Source organism: Papio anubis, chromosome 15 (assembly GCF_008728515.1).
Source record: "Papio anubis isolate 15944 chromosome 15, Panubis1.0, whole genome shotgun sequence".
Taxonomy (NCBI): Eukaryota; Metazoa; Chordata; class Mammalia; order Primates; family Cercopithecidae; genus Papio; species Papio anubis.
This window is the reverse complement of record NC_044990.1, coordinates 994202-1010797: the sequence shown is the minus strand read 5'-3', so window position 1 is coordinate 1010797 and position 16596 is coordinate 994202. Positions and strand designations below refer to the sequence as shown.

General features: G+C 39.5%; 1 protein-coding gene across 19 annotated transcripts in view; it reads left to right on the top strand.

Annotated features, from left to right (window-relative positions):
• Positions 1 to 16596, top strand: part of ZMYM2 (zinc finger MYM-type containing 2) — a 133379-nt gene that overhangs the window by 31962 nt on the left and 84821 nt on the right. For 17 of the 19 annotated variants that reach the window (XR_004178610.1, XR_004178609.1, XM_021929473.2 and 14 more), the window contains 3 exons: positions 3693 to 4549; positions 13868 to 14153; positions 16067 to 16232. Coding sequence is in view for 17 of the 19 variants with exons in the window: in XM_021929473.2 (XP_021785165.1) it covers positions 3703 to 4549; positions 13868 to 14153; positions 16067 to 16232 (1299 nt within the window). In the remaining 2 variants the exon portion in view is untranslated. The remainder of the gene's footprint in view (positions 1 to 3692; positions 4550 to 13867; positions 14154 to 16066; positions 16233 to 16596) is intronic. The other 2 variants (XM_031655737.1, XM_031655736.1) reach the window with 1 other exon arrangement.

Sequence of the window (16596 nt, the reverse complement as noted above, 5' to 3'; positions counted from 1 at the left end):
GATACAGGCATGCATTGTGTGATAATCACATGAAGAATGGAGTATCCCTTCAACTATTTATCCTTTGTGTTGCAAATAATCCAGTTATACTCTTAGTTATTTTAAAATGCACAATTAGATTATTATTGACTATGGTCACCCTGTTGTGCTATCAAATAATAGGTCTTGTTCTATTTTTTTGTGCCCGTTAACCTCCCACCTCACCACTACCCTTCTGAGCCTTTGCTAAGCATCCTTCTTCTCTATCTCCATGAGTGTTCTGTAACTTTTTAAAGTCATCAGTATACCTTGTAGATTTTTTTCACCCTTTTTTCAGCCACTGTCATCTCTCACTTGGACCATTTCAATGGCCATCTAGTTTGTTTCTTGGCTTCCAGTTTTTGTCTCTTGTTCCCACATAGCAGCCGCAGTGATCTATTTAAAACCTGAGATTGTATCACCTCTTTGCTGAAAACATGGCAGTGTTTCCTGTTCCAGTAAAATCCAAACTTTCACCTTTAGTTAGAATTAATGCTTTCTAAGCTTAGGCAGGGCTGTTTACCTGTTTTGATTACTGATTTTTCCCTTGTGCCTTGAAAGTATCTTGTGCATACTAGGTGCTCTGTAAATCTGTTAAATGTAATTAATGTACTAGCTAGTTGGCCTTGATGTGGTGTTCTCTGCCTGTTTATCTCATTTTATCCTCCTCTTTGCTTCCTACTTTGATCTGCCACATTGGCTTTATTCTGCAGCTTGGATTGGCCAACTTCATTCCCTCTAGGCTTTGCAGAAGCTGTTTTCTTTGCCTGGAATATCCCGTCCCCAGTTTTCTCACAGCTGAATCTTTCTTATCATTTCATATTTCAGTGTAAATGTCACTTGCTTAAAGAGATGTTCTCTGATCACCAAACTAGTTATCTCTTCACTTTCTGTTATTCTGTTTAAAAATTTTTAAATTTAGTTTTTTAAAAAAGTGATAAATCACGTGATCCAAAATTAAGAAAATGCTACAAGATGTACACTGAAAAATGCCTCTAACACTGTCATCTGTAAATCAAAGCAATACACATTAGTCTCTTTTTTATCCTTGCAGAGGCTTTTAAATGAAGTGTTTTTAAACCAGTCTTTTTTTTTTTTTTTTTTTTTTTGAGACGGAGTCTCGCTCTCTCACCCAGGCTGGAGTGCAGTGGCCGGATCTCAGCTCACTGCAAGCTCCGCCCCCCCGGGTTCACGCCATTCTCCTGCCTCAGCCTCCCGAGTAGCTGGGACTACAGGCGCCCGCCGCCTCACCAGGCTAGTTTTTTGTATTTTTTAGTAGAGACGGGGTTTCACTGTGTTAGCCAGGATGGTCTCGATCTCCTGACCTCGTGATCCGCCCGCCTCAGCCTCCCAAAGTGCTGGGATTACAGGCTTGAGCCACCGCGCCCGGCCAAACCAGTCTTTAAGAACTATTTAGCCAGTATCTCCTCATCTTTTCAGATAATACACTATGAAAATTAGACCAAACCACTGTATATAAGCCACTTCAACTTCCTATTCATCCTGTCTACATATTAATCTGTAGTCTATACTTACCCTTCAGTTTTTCCTTTTCTAGTTGGTTCCCCTTGCATTTCGCCCCCCAAGTTTGATCTGTGAGATCAAAGTGGTTCTTGTTCAGAATTAGTGATATTACCACCTGATGATCTATCTCATCTCCATTTGCTCAGTAACTTTGTTCTAGAAATTTTCTCTCTCTCTGTCTCTCTCTCTCTCTGTGTGTGTGTATGTGTTTTCTTTTGAGACAGAGTTTGCTCTGTTGCCCAGGCTGGAATATAGTGGCACAATCATAGCTCACTGCAACCTCGAACTCCTTGGCTCAAGTGATCCTCCTGCCTCAGCCTCCTAAGTAGCCAGGACTACAGATGTGCAACACCATGACTGGCTGATTTTTAAATTTTAGTATTTAGTAGATTTGAGGTCTTGTTATGTTGCTCAGGCTGGTCTCGAATTCCTGGCTCAAGCAGTCCTCCCACCTCAGCCTCCCAAAATGCTAGGATTACAGATATGAGCCATTGTGTCTGGCCTGAGATTATCTTCTTAACTCTGCTATTTTCTTTGGCTTCAGCACAGCATGGCATATAGGAGGTGCTTAGAAAATATTAGTTGAATATAGCACAATGATGAGTTTTGAACTCTTGAGTTTTAGAGACTTGGGTATTCAACCTAGCTATGTGACTTGGGCAAGAGAGTTAGCATCTGTAAGCCAGAATTTTCTTTTCTTTTCTTTTTCTTTTTTTCCATTTTGAGACAGGGTCTCACTCTGTAGCCCAGGCTGGAACGCAGTGGCGCAGTCATGGCTGGCTTCAGCCTCAAACTCCCGGCCTCAGATGATTCTCCTCTTCAGCCTCCTGAGTGGTTGGGACTACAGGCACGTGCCACTATTCCTGGCTAATTTTTGTATTTTTTGTAGAGATGGGGTTTCGTCATGTTGCGCAGGCTGGTCTCAAACTCCTGGGCTCAAGCGATCTGCCCACCTCAGCCTCCCAGTGGTCACACTGCCTTCTTTTTCACCTGTTGTCTCCCTCTGCATGTCTTTTATAAGGGTACTTGTGAGTGCATTTGTGACCCACCCAGGTAATCCCATATAATCTCACTTGAAAATCCTTAACGTTAATCATATCTGCAAAGTCCCTTTTTCCATGTAAGACAACATTTATAGGTTCCAGGGATGGGGACCTGATACCTTTGGTGACCTTTATGCAGCCTGCTACTGGGATATAAAGCACACAGCATGGTACCTGGCAACAAAAGAATTTATGCTTTCTGGATAGGGTCAAGAAAGATTAAAATTTTCAGAAAGATTTAATTGTACAATTAATGGAAGCCAGAGAATATGAGAAAAGTGGGTTAAAAAAAGATAAGATGGCCAGGCACAATGGCCCATGCTTGTAATCCCAGCACTTTGGGAGGCTGAGGCCAAGGTCAGGGGATCTCTTGAGCCTAGGAATTTTGAGACCAGCCTGGGTAACATAATGAGACTTCATCTGTACCAAAAAACATTTAAAAAAATTAGCCAGGTGTGGTGGCAATGGCCCGTAGTCCCAGCTAGTTGGAGGTGGGAGGATCGCCTTAACCTGGGATGTCGAGGCTGTAGTGAGCCGTGATCACAACGCTGCACTCCCGCCTGGGTGACAGAACGAAACCCTGTCCTTTCCCACTCCCCAAAAAAGATGAGGTAAGGGAAAGGATTATAGCATGTGACTTTGTATGATACAGTGAGTAAATGGGATAAGTGTATAATGAAGTAATTATTTTTTGTCAAATTTTGATTTTTTTTTTTTTCCTGTTCAGATGTTTGGGAGGATTTATCTATATTTTTAGTGTTAAAGTTTATGGAGTAAATAATGTACCCCTGAAAGGAGGTGGTGGTGGTGGTGGTAGGAATATATTGCATATGATTACCATGAATATATTGCATATGATTCATTATCCAATAAAAATTGGATAATTGCCTTCCTTGTTATCCTGCAAAAGTTAACATGTGAACTATATGAAATGATTAATGAATGAGATCACAGAATGGATATCACATAATTTCCTGAATGTTAGATAAGAATCACTTCATTTAGAATAAAAATAAAATAAAAGTACCCTTTAAATCAGTGGTTTCAGTTAGAGTAACATAAAAAGTCATACTGACGTTTTAATTCTTATTTCTATCTTCCTAACAGGCTCTTTGGCATGGACACAAGTTCAGTGGGAGGATTAGAATTGACTGATCAGACTCCTGTTTTATTAGGGAGTACGGCCATGGCAACCAGTCTCACGAATGTAGGAAACTCATTTAGTGGTCCAGCTAATCCTTTAGTGTCTAGATCTAATAAGTTTCAGAACTCGTCAGTGGAAGATGATGATGATGTTGTTTTTATCGAACCTGTACAACCTCCCCCACCTTCTGTACCAGTGGTAGCTGATCAAAGAACCATAACATTTACATCATCAAAAAATGAAGAACTACAAGGAAATGATTCCAAAATTACTCCTTCCTCAAAAGAGTTGGCATCTCAGAAGGGAAGTGTAAGTGAGACAATTGTCATTGATGATGAAGAGGACATGGAAACAAATCAAGGGCAAGAGAAAAATTCCTCTAATTTTATTGAACGAAGACCTCCTGAGACTAAAAACAGAACCAATGATGTGGATTTCTCCACTTCCAGTTTTTCAAGAAGTAAGGTAAATGCAGGAATGGGTAATAGTGGTATCACCACAGAACCAGACTCTGAAATTCAGATTGCTAATGTTACAACTTTAGAAACAGGTGTAAGCTCTGTGAATGATGGCCAATTAGAAAATACTGACGGGCGAGATATGAACTTAATGATTACACATGTAACATCACTGCAGAATACCAACTTGGGAGATGTCTCTAACGGACTGCAGTCAAGTAATTTTGGTGTTAATATACAAACGTACACCCCATCTTTAACTTCACAGACCAAGACTGGAGTAGGACCTTTTAATCCTGGTAGAATGAATGTGGCAGGAGACGTATTTCAGAATGGAGAATCTGCAACTCATCATAATCCTGGTAAGCAGTAAGAGAAACTCTACTTCATGTAAATAAATTTAAACCCTGACTGCTGCTTTTTTCATTGTAGGAACTGGTATTACCTTGTTTAGTTTCATCATGTGAAATATGTTAATTATATTGAATTTTATCTTAAGTTTGGAATTGTAATAAGAATTGTAAAACCGTGTATAGTGTTTTTCTGTGGATTACTAGAAAGTTAATCATAAAGTAATTTTATATTTAAAGGATTTAAGAAAAAAATACTCTTTACATTCATCACCAAAGTCTGATAATTTGGCCAGGCACAGTGGCTCATGCCTGTAATCGCAGTACTTTGGGAGGCCAAGGTGGGTGGATTGTTTGAGCCCAGCAGTTCGAGACCAGTCTAGGCAACATAGTGAGGCGCCATCTCTAAATTTAAAAAGCAAAACAAACAAAAGAATGAAGTGTGATAATTTAATTTCTTGTTTTTCATGTGTTACTTTTTGCTAATAGAATTTTTGCTAGTGTTTTAATATATAAATTAGAGAACCAGTAGATTAATATAATAGTACACTTAAAGAACAGTGTAATATGGTACAGTAGTTGCATTTAGATTTTTTTTTGAGATGGAGTCTTGCTCTGTCAACCAGGCTGGAGTGCAGTGACGCGATCTTGGCTCACTGCAATCTCCGCCTCCTGTCAAGCCATTCTCCTGCCTCAGCCGCCCAAGTAGCTGGGATTACAGGCGTCCACCACTACACATGGCTAATTTTTGTGTTTTGTATGGGGTTTTACCATGTTGGCCAGACCAGGCTGGTCTCAAACTCCTGACCTCAGGTGATCTGCCTGCCTCAGCCTCCCAAAGTGCTGGGATTAACAGGTGTGAGCCACTGCACCCGGCTGCATTTAGATTTATTTCTACTTTCCCTGTGCTTATTTAATTTAATTAATTAGTTAATTTTTTGGGACAGGGTCTCTCTCTGTTGCCCAGAGTGGAGTACAGTGGCACAATCTCAGCTCACTGCAACCTCGACCTCTTGAGCTCAGGTGATCCTCCCACCACAGCCTCCAGAGTAGCTGGGACCACAGGCATGAGCCACCATGCCTGGCTAATTAAAAAAAAAAAAATTATTTGTAGAGACGGAGTCTCACTATGTTGTCCAGGCTGGTCTTACACTCCTGGGCTCAAACAGTCCTTCTGCCTTGGCCTCTTAAAGTGCTGGGATTCTAGGTATGAGCCACCATGCCCAGCCATTTTATTTTTTATTAAGAGTTGGCTAAGATTTTCTTTTATTTTTCTCGCGTTTGAAGAAAGCCAAACATATATCATGCTTTTTTTTTCTTTTCTAAAACTAAAGTTATGATTGACATGCAAAAGTCTGTATATATTTAATGTATACAACTCGATGCTGTGTTTATTTTTGACCACGTATCTTTAGCTTTTAGTTAGCATTTTACTACTTAAAAATTTTAAAAATTATTTTTATTTTTCAAGGGCATAAATAAGCAATACTTTTTTTTCTATTTATTTATTTATTGACAGAGTCTTGCTCTATCACGCAGGCTGGAATGCAGTGGTGCAGTCTCAAGTGACTGCACCTCCGCCTCCCTAGTAGCTGGAATTATAAATGTGTGCCACCACGCCCAGCTAATTTTTGTATTTTTAGTAGAGACGGGGTTTCACCATGTTGGCCAGGTTGGTCTCAAACTCCTGGCCTCAAGTGATCCCATCTGCCTCGGCCTCTCAAAGTTCTGGGATTACAGGTGTGAGCCACTGCACCTAGCCCCCCACCTTTTTTTTTTTTTTGAAGGTTGATAAATTTCTTGACTATTTGAAATTGTTTTCTGTGAGCAGCCTTGTTCTGTGAAAACTTTAAAATATGGAAGTGATAAGAACTCTGTGCCAGCCTGGGCAACATGGTAAAAAAATACAAAATACCTAAAATATGAAAGTTAGCTAGGTATGGTGGTGCACACCTGTGGTCCCAGCTACTTGGGAGGCTGAGGTGGGAGGATCCCTTGAGCCCCATAGGCAGAGGTTGCAATGAATCAAGATTGCACCACTGTACTCCAGCCTGGGTGACAAAGTAAGACCCCGTCTCAAAAACAAAACGAACTCTGACTTTTTTGTGACATGGCTGTGGATGTCTCTCTTTAACCTCTCCCCCAATTCCTCTCTGTGTGTATATCTATCTGCTTTTCTCTCTCACATACTTCTCTCTGTGTCTGACTCATTCTGTCATCATTTTAGGCCTTATCCTAGGGATTGTGGAGAATAACGTGAAGTAATTAAAATCTAGGCAGTGTAGGATGCTCTATGAATTGCTAGTTATTTTTCTTATTTGTGGAGTAATGTCTGATTATTGAAGACTGCTTGGAAAATCTATGATTAAAAACAAGAGCTGGTGCCAAGCATGGTGGCTCATGCCTGTCATTCCAGCACTTTGGGAGACCAAGGCAAGAGGATCACTTGAGCTCAGGCGTTTCAGACCAGCCTCTGGGCAATAGAGCAAGACCTTATCTCTACTAAAGATGAAAAAAAATTGCCAGGGCTGGTTGCAGTGGCTCAAGCCTGTAATCCCAGCATTTTGGGAGGCCAAGGTGGATGGATCATCTGAGGTCAGGAGTTCGAGACCAGCCTGGCCAACATGGCCAAACCCCATCTCGACTAAAATACAAAAATTCGTCGGGCATGGTGGTGCATGCCAGCTGCTCGGGAGGCTGAGGCACGATAATTTGTTGAACCTCGGAGGTGGAGGTTGCAGTGAGCAGAGATTGCGCCACTGCACTCCAGCCTGGGCACAGAGTAAAACTCTGTCTCAAAACAAAAACAAAACAGAACAACCCCCCAAAACTAGCCAGGCATGGTGGTGTACACCTGTAGCCTCAGCTACTTGGGAGGCTGAAGCTGGAAGGTCGTTTTAAGTCTGGGAGATCAAGGCTGCAGTGAGCTATGATTGTGCCACTACACTCTAGCCCAGGCAGCAGAGTGAGACATTGTCTGAAAAAAATAAAGAGAGCTGAGCATGATGGTGTGAGGTGTGGCGCTGTTGAGATGGGAGGATCCCTTGAGGCCGGGAGTTGGAGATTGTAGTGCTCTGTGCTGGTGCCTGTCAATAGCCAGCACACTCCAACCTGCACAACACAGTGAGACCCGATCATAGTCCTCCTGAGTGAAGATAGCCACTATCAATACTTTGGGTGGTTGTCTTTTAGTCTTTTTTGTATTTTGTTAACCCAGTGGAAATGCAGATCTGTGTAGTTTTGTTTTGTTTTTTCCTCCACTGCATTTTCTCATACCATTAACTATATAAGTTTTAATGGCTGCGCAGTGGGTATTGATGTAACATTCCCATATTTGGCTTTTACACTGTTCCCCATATTTTGCTGTTGTAGGTCTATGATGAAATATTTCTTCACATTCTTATTTCCTTAGAGTATATTCCTATAAGTGAAGTTACTGGGCTAAATGATATGATTACTCCCATGCCCCTAACGATTTTTGGTTTAAAAATACATACCTGGTATATAGTGGTGTTAGAATAAATATGTTCTTTTTTACTCAGTTTTGAAATTTCTTATTACTTCTAAAACCCCTTATAGGCAGGTAGAAGAGTGTGTGTGTGTGTGTGTGTGTGTTGGGGGGGGTGTACGTGCGAGTTTGTATGAGCATTTTTAACTTACAGAAATATATTGTCATAATGCTTTTTAGAAAGCTCTTAGCAATTTATACTGCCATGAACTGTATGTTAGTCTTTCATTATAACCTTGCTGCTTAAATAGTGCTCAAATTAGTTTTAAAATAGCTATTTTTTTCTTTCTTATATGTAAAAATATGAAGAAAATAACATTAAGTATTACCACTGAGAATCAATTAATTAATGGTACATATAATTCTAACCTGAGATCATAGCATAGGTACAGTTTTGCAACCATTCCTGCCACTCCTTTTAATACCTGGCAGTAGATCTTGAAATTTTGTTCATGTCAACATATGCGTGTGAAATTTGTCTATTTTGTATTTAGCTCGGTTCCAGTTTTTCCTACTTAGATAATTATTTTTTAAGAATATTCTTGTGTATACATCTTGGGATACTTATTTCTTTAGGAATATTGCTGGATCAAAGAGACCATATCATAAGAATTGTGTTCCTGTCTACTCAAACTCTGTAAACTAGTCATCAGAAAAACTGTACACAGAGAAATATGAATTGGGTCTTGCATTTATATGCTGATTTTATTTGTAATAGAGAATAATGGATGCTATAAAATCTTGGCTATTTATATTGGTTCTTGTACTAATTGTTAATTGGGAAAATTTACCAGCTATCCTTTCATGAAATCCCTTGTATGAAATTGAAGGTTTAGACAAAAATGGTTAGGCCTTTTCTATTCCTAAAATTTTTTTTTGATGTTGGAGGAAATAAAAATGTAAAACTAGGGCAAATGTAAATTGAAAATACAGAAGCGCTATTTATTTCAGTGTCAAGGCAATAGATGCCCTTAAGTTTTGATAGGCTCCTTTAACTATGTATTCAAGTGACAAGCCTAGAAAATAGAACGCCCTGAGGAGCCTGTATTTGTGTGGGCAAGAACTGTTTCTTTTAGATCTGTTCAAGCATAATTTTTGATTGGAGACCTTTTTTCCTTTCATAAGATGGAATTACCAGTTCTTCTAGTGATTTTCTTTCTCGTTGATAAGATTTTTACCCATTTATTAAAACTGGTCAGTTGCTGTGATGATAGCTAAATAACAGAATTCCAGAATGCACTCTTTATTCTAATAAGTTTGGTGTGTTTTTGTTTTTGTTTTTCAAACTAAGGGGTATTAATACAGTCAGGTAAAATCTGAATAGCCCCTTGAAACCATTAGGTTGATGGAATGGGTCAGAACCAAAAAATCATCCTTTTTAAAGTTTTGGTAGGAAAGAAGTTTTCCCAAGCTCTGGTTACATTTTGTACTGCAAGGAAAGTAATTTTTTTCCTGTGGAAGGGCAGCTTTTGTGTATGGAAGTTCAAAATACAGGAGAAACTAGAAAGGAAAAAGAAATTTATGAGAGACCAAAGTAGTAGAAATTGGAAGTGATAACCTGAAACGTTTCAAAATGAAGATAGGTTATGGTATTGGTAGCGCCATGAGAGGCCTGCAGAACAGGAACTAGTGCAGCAAACTGGAGACTTCCTACTAAGCACTAAAGAAGCTTAGCATGAGAGAGAAAAGATGTCCTCTACCGTTAATAGTTACCACACCTCAGTACTGTGCTGTGCTGAACCTTTGCAGTGGTAGAGGAATTTGACATTGGATTAGTCAGTACAGGCATACCTCATTTTATAGTGCTTTCTTTATTGCACTTCACAGATAATTGCACTTTACACAAATTGAAGGTTTGTGGCAACATTGAGCCGAGTAAGGCTTTTGGCGCCACACTTCCAACATCATGTGGTCACTTCGTGTCTCTGTTTCACATTTTGGTAATTCTCACAATACTTCAGACCTGTTCATTATTATTATCCCTGTTACGGTGATCTGGGATCAGTGATCTTTGATGTTACTATTGTAATTGTTTTGGATGCCACAAACCGTACCCATATGAGAGTGAACCTGTTTGATAACTGTTGTGTGTGTTCTAACTCTCCTTCTCCTTGGACCTCCCTATTCCTTGAGAGACAGCAATATTTAAATTAGGTCAATTAATAACCCTATAGTGGTTGCTAAGTGTTCAAGTGAAAGAAAGAACCTCACATCTCTTGCTTTAAATCAAAAGTTAGAACTGGCCGGGCGCGGTGGCTCAAGCCTGTAATCCCAGCACTTTGGGAGGCCGAGGCGGGCGGATCACGAGGTCAGGAGATCGAGACCATCCTGGCTAACATGGTGAAACCCCGTCTCTACTAAAAATACAAAAAACTAGCCGGGCGTGGTGGCGGGCGCCTGTAGTCCCAGCTACTCGGGAGGCTGAGGCAGGAGAATGGCCTGAACCTGGGAGGCGGAGCTTGCAGTGAGCCGAGATCGCGACACTGCGCTCCAGCCTGGGTGACACAGCGCGAGACTCCGTCTCAAAAAAAACAAAAACAAAAACAAAAAAAAACCAAAAGTTAGAACTGATTAGGCTTAGTGAGGAATGCATGTTGAAAAGCCTAGAAAGGCTGAGAGCTAGGCCTCTTGCACCAAACAGCCAAATTGTGAATGCAAAGGAAAAGTTCTTGAAGGAAATTAAAAGTGCTACTCCAGTGAACACAGGAATGATAAGAAAGTGAAACAGCCTTTTTTTTTTTTTTTTTTTTTGAAACAGAGTCTCACTGTCTCACCCAGTCTGGAGTACAGTAGCTCGAACTTGGCTCACTGCCTCACAGGCTCAAGAGATCCTTCCACCTCAGCCTCCCAAGTAGCCAGGGCCATAAGAATGTGCTACCATGCCTGGTTAATTTTTAAAAAATATTTTTCTGTGGAGACAGGGTTTCACTATGTTGCCCAGGCTGAACTGCTGAAGCGATCCACCTGCCTCAGACCCTGAAAGTGCTGGGATTACAAGTGTGAGCCACCGTGCCTGGCCACAAAACAGCCTTATTGCTGATGTGGAGAAAGTTTAAGTGGTCTGGATAGAAGATCAAACCAACTACAACATTCCCTTAAGCCAAAGCCCAATCCAGAGTTAGGCCCTAACTCTTTTTCGGTTTTATGAGAACTGAGAGAGAGAAGGAAATAGAAGAAAAGTTTGAAGCTAGTAAAGGTTGGTTCATGAGGTTTAAGGAAATAAGCCATCTCCATAACATAAACGTGCAAGCTGAAGCTGCAAATGCTGATGGAGAAGTTGCAGTAAGTTCTCCAGAAGATCTAAGATAATTGATGTAGGTGGCAACATGAAACAGCGGACAAAACAGCTGGCTGGCTCTCCTGTTAATATAGTTAATACAGTTAGTGACTGCAAGGTGAAGCCAGTGCTCATTTACTATTCTGAAAATCGTAGGGTGCTTAAGAATCATGATAAATGTACTCTGCTTGTACTTTATCAGTGGAACAGCAAAGCCCAGATGTCAGCACATGTGTTTACAGCATGGTTTACCGGATAGTTTAGTGTTGAGACCTTCTGCTCAGCAGAAATGATTCCTTTTACAATATTACTGCCCAGTACACCTGGTCATCCAAGAGCTCTGATGGAGATGTACAAGGAGATGAGTGTTGTTTTCATACCTGCTACCACAGTATTCATTCTGCAGCCTGTGGATCAAGGAGTAATTTTGACTTTTAAGTCTTACTATTTAAGAAATACATTTCGTAAGGCTATAACTGCCATAGATAGTGATTCCTCTGATCGATCTAGGCAAAGTAAATTAAAAGCCTTCTGGAAAGGATTCGCCATTCTCAATGCCCTTATGAACATTTGTAATTCATGGGAGGAGGTCAAAACAGCATTATTAACCAGAGTTTGGAAGAAGCTGATTTCAGCCCTCATGAATGATGGTGAAGGGTTCAAGACATTAGTGGAGGAAGTAATTGTAGATGTGGTGGAAATAGCATGAGAACTAGAATTTGTAGTGGAAGCTGAATGAGGCCGGGCATGGAGGCTCATGCCTATAATCCCAGCACTTTGGGAGACTGAGGCAGATGGATCAGTTGAGGCCAGGAGTTCAAGACCAGCCTGGCCAACATGGTGACACCCTGCCTTTACTAAAAACACAAAAATTAGCTAGGTGTGGTGGCGCACACCTGTAATCCCAGCTGCGTGGGAGGCTGAGGCACGAGAATTGCTTGATCCCAGGAGGTGGAGGTTGCAGTGGGCCAAGACTGCACCATTACACTCCATCCTGGACTAGAGAGAGAGACTATCTCAAAAGAAAAAAAAAAAAAAAAAAAGTAGATCCTGAAGATGAGATTGAATTGCTGCAATCTCGTGATAAAACTTGCACAGATGAGGAGTTGCTTTTTATGGTTGAGCAAAATAGAATGGTTTCTTGAGATGAATCTGTTCCTGGTGAAGATACTGTGAATGTTGTTGAAATGACAACAAAGGATTTAGATTATCACATAAACTTAGTTGATAAAGCAGTTGCAGGGTTTCAGAAGATTGACTCTGATTTTGAAAGAGGCTCTAGTGTGGGTAAACTGCTGTCAAACAGCAGAAGAGTTCATTGATGGGGTACAGATCATTTTCTTATTTTAAGAAATTGCCACAGCCAGCAGCCAACCACCATCACGATCAGTCAGCAGCTGTCAACATTGAGGCAGGGCCCTCCACCAGCAGAATGATTACAGCTTGATGAAAGCTCACATGATTAGTTTTTTTTTTTTTAGCAATAAAGTATTTTTAAATTAAGATATGTAGATTTTTAAAAGATATAATACTATTGCACGCTTGATAGACTACATTATAGTGTAAACATAACATTTTTTGTGAAACCAAAAAAATTCCCGTGTCTTGCTTTATTGCAATATTAGCTTTATTGCAGTGATCTGGAACTGAACCAGAAATATTTCTGAGATATGCCTGTACACATTGGTTTAATTCCATCATTTCTATGTAATACTCTTTCTATGAGATTATGTGTTATATTTAAAGGCCGTGAAACTAAACATATATATGGAAAAGCTGTTCTTAAAAACATGTCTTGGAAATAATTATAAACTTTATTAGATTTGCGTTACATTTGTCAAGGTTCTTGTTAGGATTTTACTATTCTTTAATGTTGAAATATGTGTTCCTTGCCTAAAGTAATATTTTATAAATACGTGAATACTTCCTGCTTAATAACTAGTGACTTTTTTTAATACTTCCTATATCCCAGTTATTATGCTTTATTATATGTCTTACCTCATTTAATGTTTACTGTTAGCATGAGGTTGAAACCATTTCAAGCGCCCTAAAGAGTAAGGCACAATTTAAATGGCTTCCTAATCTTGTAAGCGGACAAAACAGCTGGCTGGCTCTCCTGTTAATATAGTTAATACAGTTAGTGAGCTGGAATGTGAACCATTCTTTTTTCTTTTAACTAATTTTTAAAATTTTCAAATTTTTAAAAATTTGACAAAACTTGTGTATTTATTGTGTATAACATGTTGCTTTGAAGAGGATACACATTGTGGGAATGGCTAGATTGAGCTGTGTGTTACCTGACGTACCATTTTTTTGTGCTGAGAACACTTAAAATCTAATGTTAACTATTTTAAAGAATATAGTGCATTGTTACTGTGACATTCTTACTCCAAAACTTGTGCTATAAACCTCTCTGCTATGTTGCTGTTCCATTAACATCTTAAAATTGTACAAAATGGGAAGTTAATATTTCTCTGATATAAATTTTAATATGTATGAACAAACACTTGTTTCATTACTCTTTCTTGTGCGTTTTGTTTTTAAGATTCTTGGATATCCCAGTCAGCTTCATTTCCCCGTAATCAGAAACAACCAGGAGTGGACTCTTTATCACCAGTGGCCTCACTTCCTAAACAGATTTTCCAGCCTTCTGCGCAACAGCAGCCTGCTAAACCAGTTAAAGTCACGTGTGCGAACTGCAAAAAACCTTTACAGAAGGGCCAGACGGCTTATCAACGGAAAGGATCAGCTCACCTCTTTTGTTCTACCACCTGCCTTTCTTCCTTCTCCCACAAGCCTGCTCCAAAGAAACTCTGTGTTATGTGTAAAAAGTAAGGTTTACCTTTCAGCACAATTCCATGTAGTTGAATTGTGGTGGTGTAAAATTTTAAGAAAAGTGAAACAGATTTGTAATACCTTTGGAAACTTTCCTGTCAAATCCAGGTGGCCTGTGGATAAAAGGCTTCCTGTTTGGATAGGCATTGCAGTTGATTTAGATAGGCCCTTATAATTAATTTTGTCTGTAATCTCCATTGGACTCCTTGATTTTGTAACAATGTATACTTATTTACATGATTAATGAGAAGAAATTAGTTGTTATAGCCAAATAAAAATGCTAAGCAGTTTATGCGTGATTCTGTATTAAAATTGGTTAAATCTTATACTATCTTCAGATCAAGATTATAAAATTGGCAAGTCTTTGGATTTTATATGTGTGTGTTTTGAACATTAAGTCATTAGAAATAGTATTTCAAGAGTCAGGTACCAATTTTTAGCCAGCCTTGGAAAGACAGGATCCTCTCTCCTGCTGTTTTTTCTGTTTTCTTTTTCTTTTCTTTTTTTAGGCAGAGTCTCACTCTAGCCCAGGCTGGAGTGCAGCGGTGCGATCTCAGCTCACTGCAGCCTCCACCTCCCGGGTCCTCCACCTCCTGGGTTCAAACGATTATCCTGCCTCAGCCTCCCAAGTAGCTGGGATTATAGACTTTCGCCACCATGCCCAGCTAATTTTTGTATTTTTAGTAGAGACGAGGTTTCACCATGTTGTCCAGACTGGTCTTGAACTCCTGACCTCAGGTGATCTGCCCACCTCAACCTCCCAAAGTGCTGATATAGGCGTGAACCTCCATGCCCAGCCCTCGTCTGCTGTTGTTTTTTGGTCTGGCTTCACTGGTTAAAAATAGCTGGAATATGTTCTATTACATGCAAGGTAAAGCGTGGTGGCGTTTCTGCACCATATCTTGGAGAAGCTCAGTTCTGTGAAGCTATATTTAGATCTTGAATTTTACAAAGGGCTTAGTGCTCTGTACATGTTTAATAAATTCAAATACGGAAACAATTGTTACACAGATTGTTTTACAGTAGTAAACTTAAACACTACAGTGTAGGATCTTGAAAATCAGAATAAAAGGAAAACTTCAAAGGTCATCAGTATTGTCATTTTCTTTTTTTTTTTTTTTTGAGACGGAGTCTCGTTCTGTCGCCCAGGCTGGAGTGCAGTGGCCGGATCTCGGCTCACTGCAAGCTCCGCCTCCCGGGTTCCCGCCATTCTCCTGCCTCAGCCTCCTGAGTAACTGGGACTACAGGCGCTGCCACCACGCCCGGCCAATTTTTTGTATTTTTAGTAGAGACGGGTTTTACCGTGGTCTCGATCTCCTGACCTTGTGATCCGCCCGCCTCGGCCTCCCAAAGTGTTGGGATTACAGGCTTGAGCCACCGTGCCTGGCAGTACTGTCATTTTCTAACATTTCTATTTACTGTTGAAGAGCCATGTTAATAGTGGGTGAGGTTATTTGGGAATGGGGTGTGTGGGTATATTTTAAGTTCATTTATCCCTCTAGAACATATGCCATATTCCTATGACCTGGATACCTCTTGCTTTCTGCTTATCCAGGGGAGGGAACTAAACAGGGTATACCTCAGTGAATTAATCCTTAACATTAATTCCATGTAACTAATACCAGCTTTTCTTTTTTTAGTTTTCCCAATATTTGCAATCCTTTTTAGTGAATTTAAAGATAAATTGAGTAGTGGCAAAGATTTAATAGTATAAAATATTTCTGCTTCTCAGTCTTTATTTTCAAGAGTTCATATTTTATTAAGAACGTCTAATAAAAATGATTTATTAGATCCAAGAACGATGTTTGATTTGCAGGACTTAGTCTATAGAAATGAAAAATGTCACTTATGAGTCTTATATTTGATTTCTTTTAAAATGGAATTTTAATATGTACCTGTTATTTTTCAGAGATATAACTACAATGAAAGGAACCATTGTTGCTCAAGTGGATTCAAGTGAGTCCTTCCAGGAATTCTGTAGTACATCTTGTTTATCTCTCTATGAAGACAAACAGAATCCTACTAAAGGAGCTCTAAATAAATCAAGATGTACAATCTGTGGTAAACTAACTGAGGTTTGTATTTTTTTACTTTATCATGTAGTTCTAACAAATAGGAATATTTTAAAGTTCATTTAAGAACTGTTAGATAATCTTTTATCAGTTCCTTAAAAATGAATATCTATAAAGACTATCTTATAAATATCCTATTATGTAATCTGATTCTCCCAATAGGATCTTAACTTATTAATATCCTTTTATATAATCTGATTCTCCCACAGGATGATTTAGGAAAAATCGTTGTGTTAATGTGCCTTTGTTTCCCTGAGATTGGGAGCACTCACAGACAGAACCATAGTGTTGAGATTGATTTTTGTCTAGTAATATATTTATTTAAACAAGCAAGCAGACTACACAAGAAATACTACAAATAATTTTG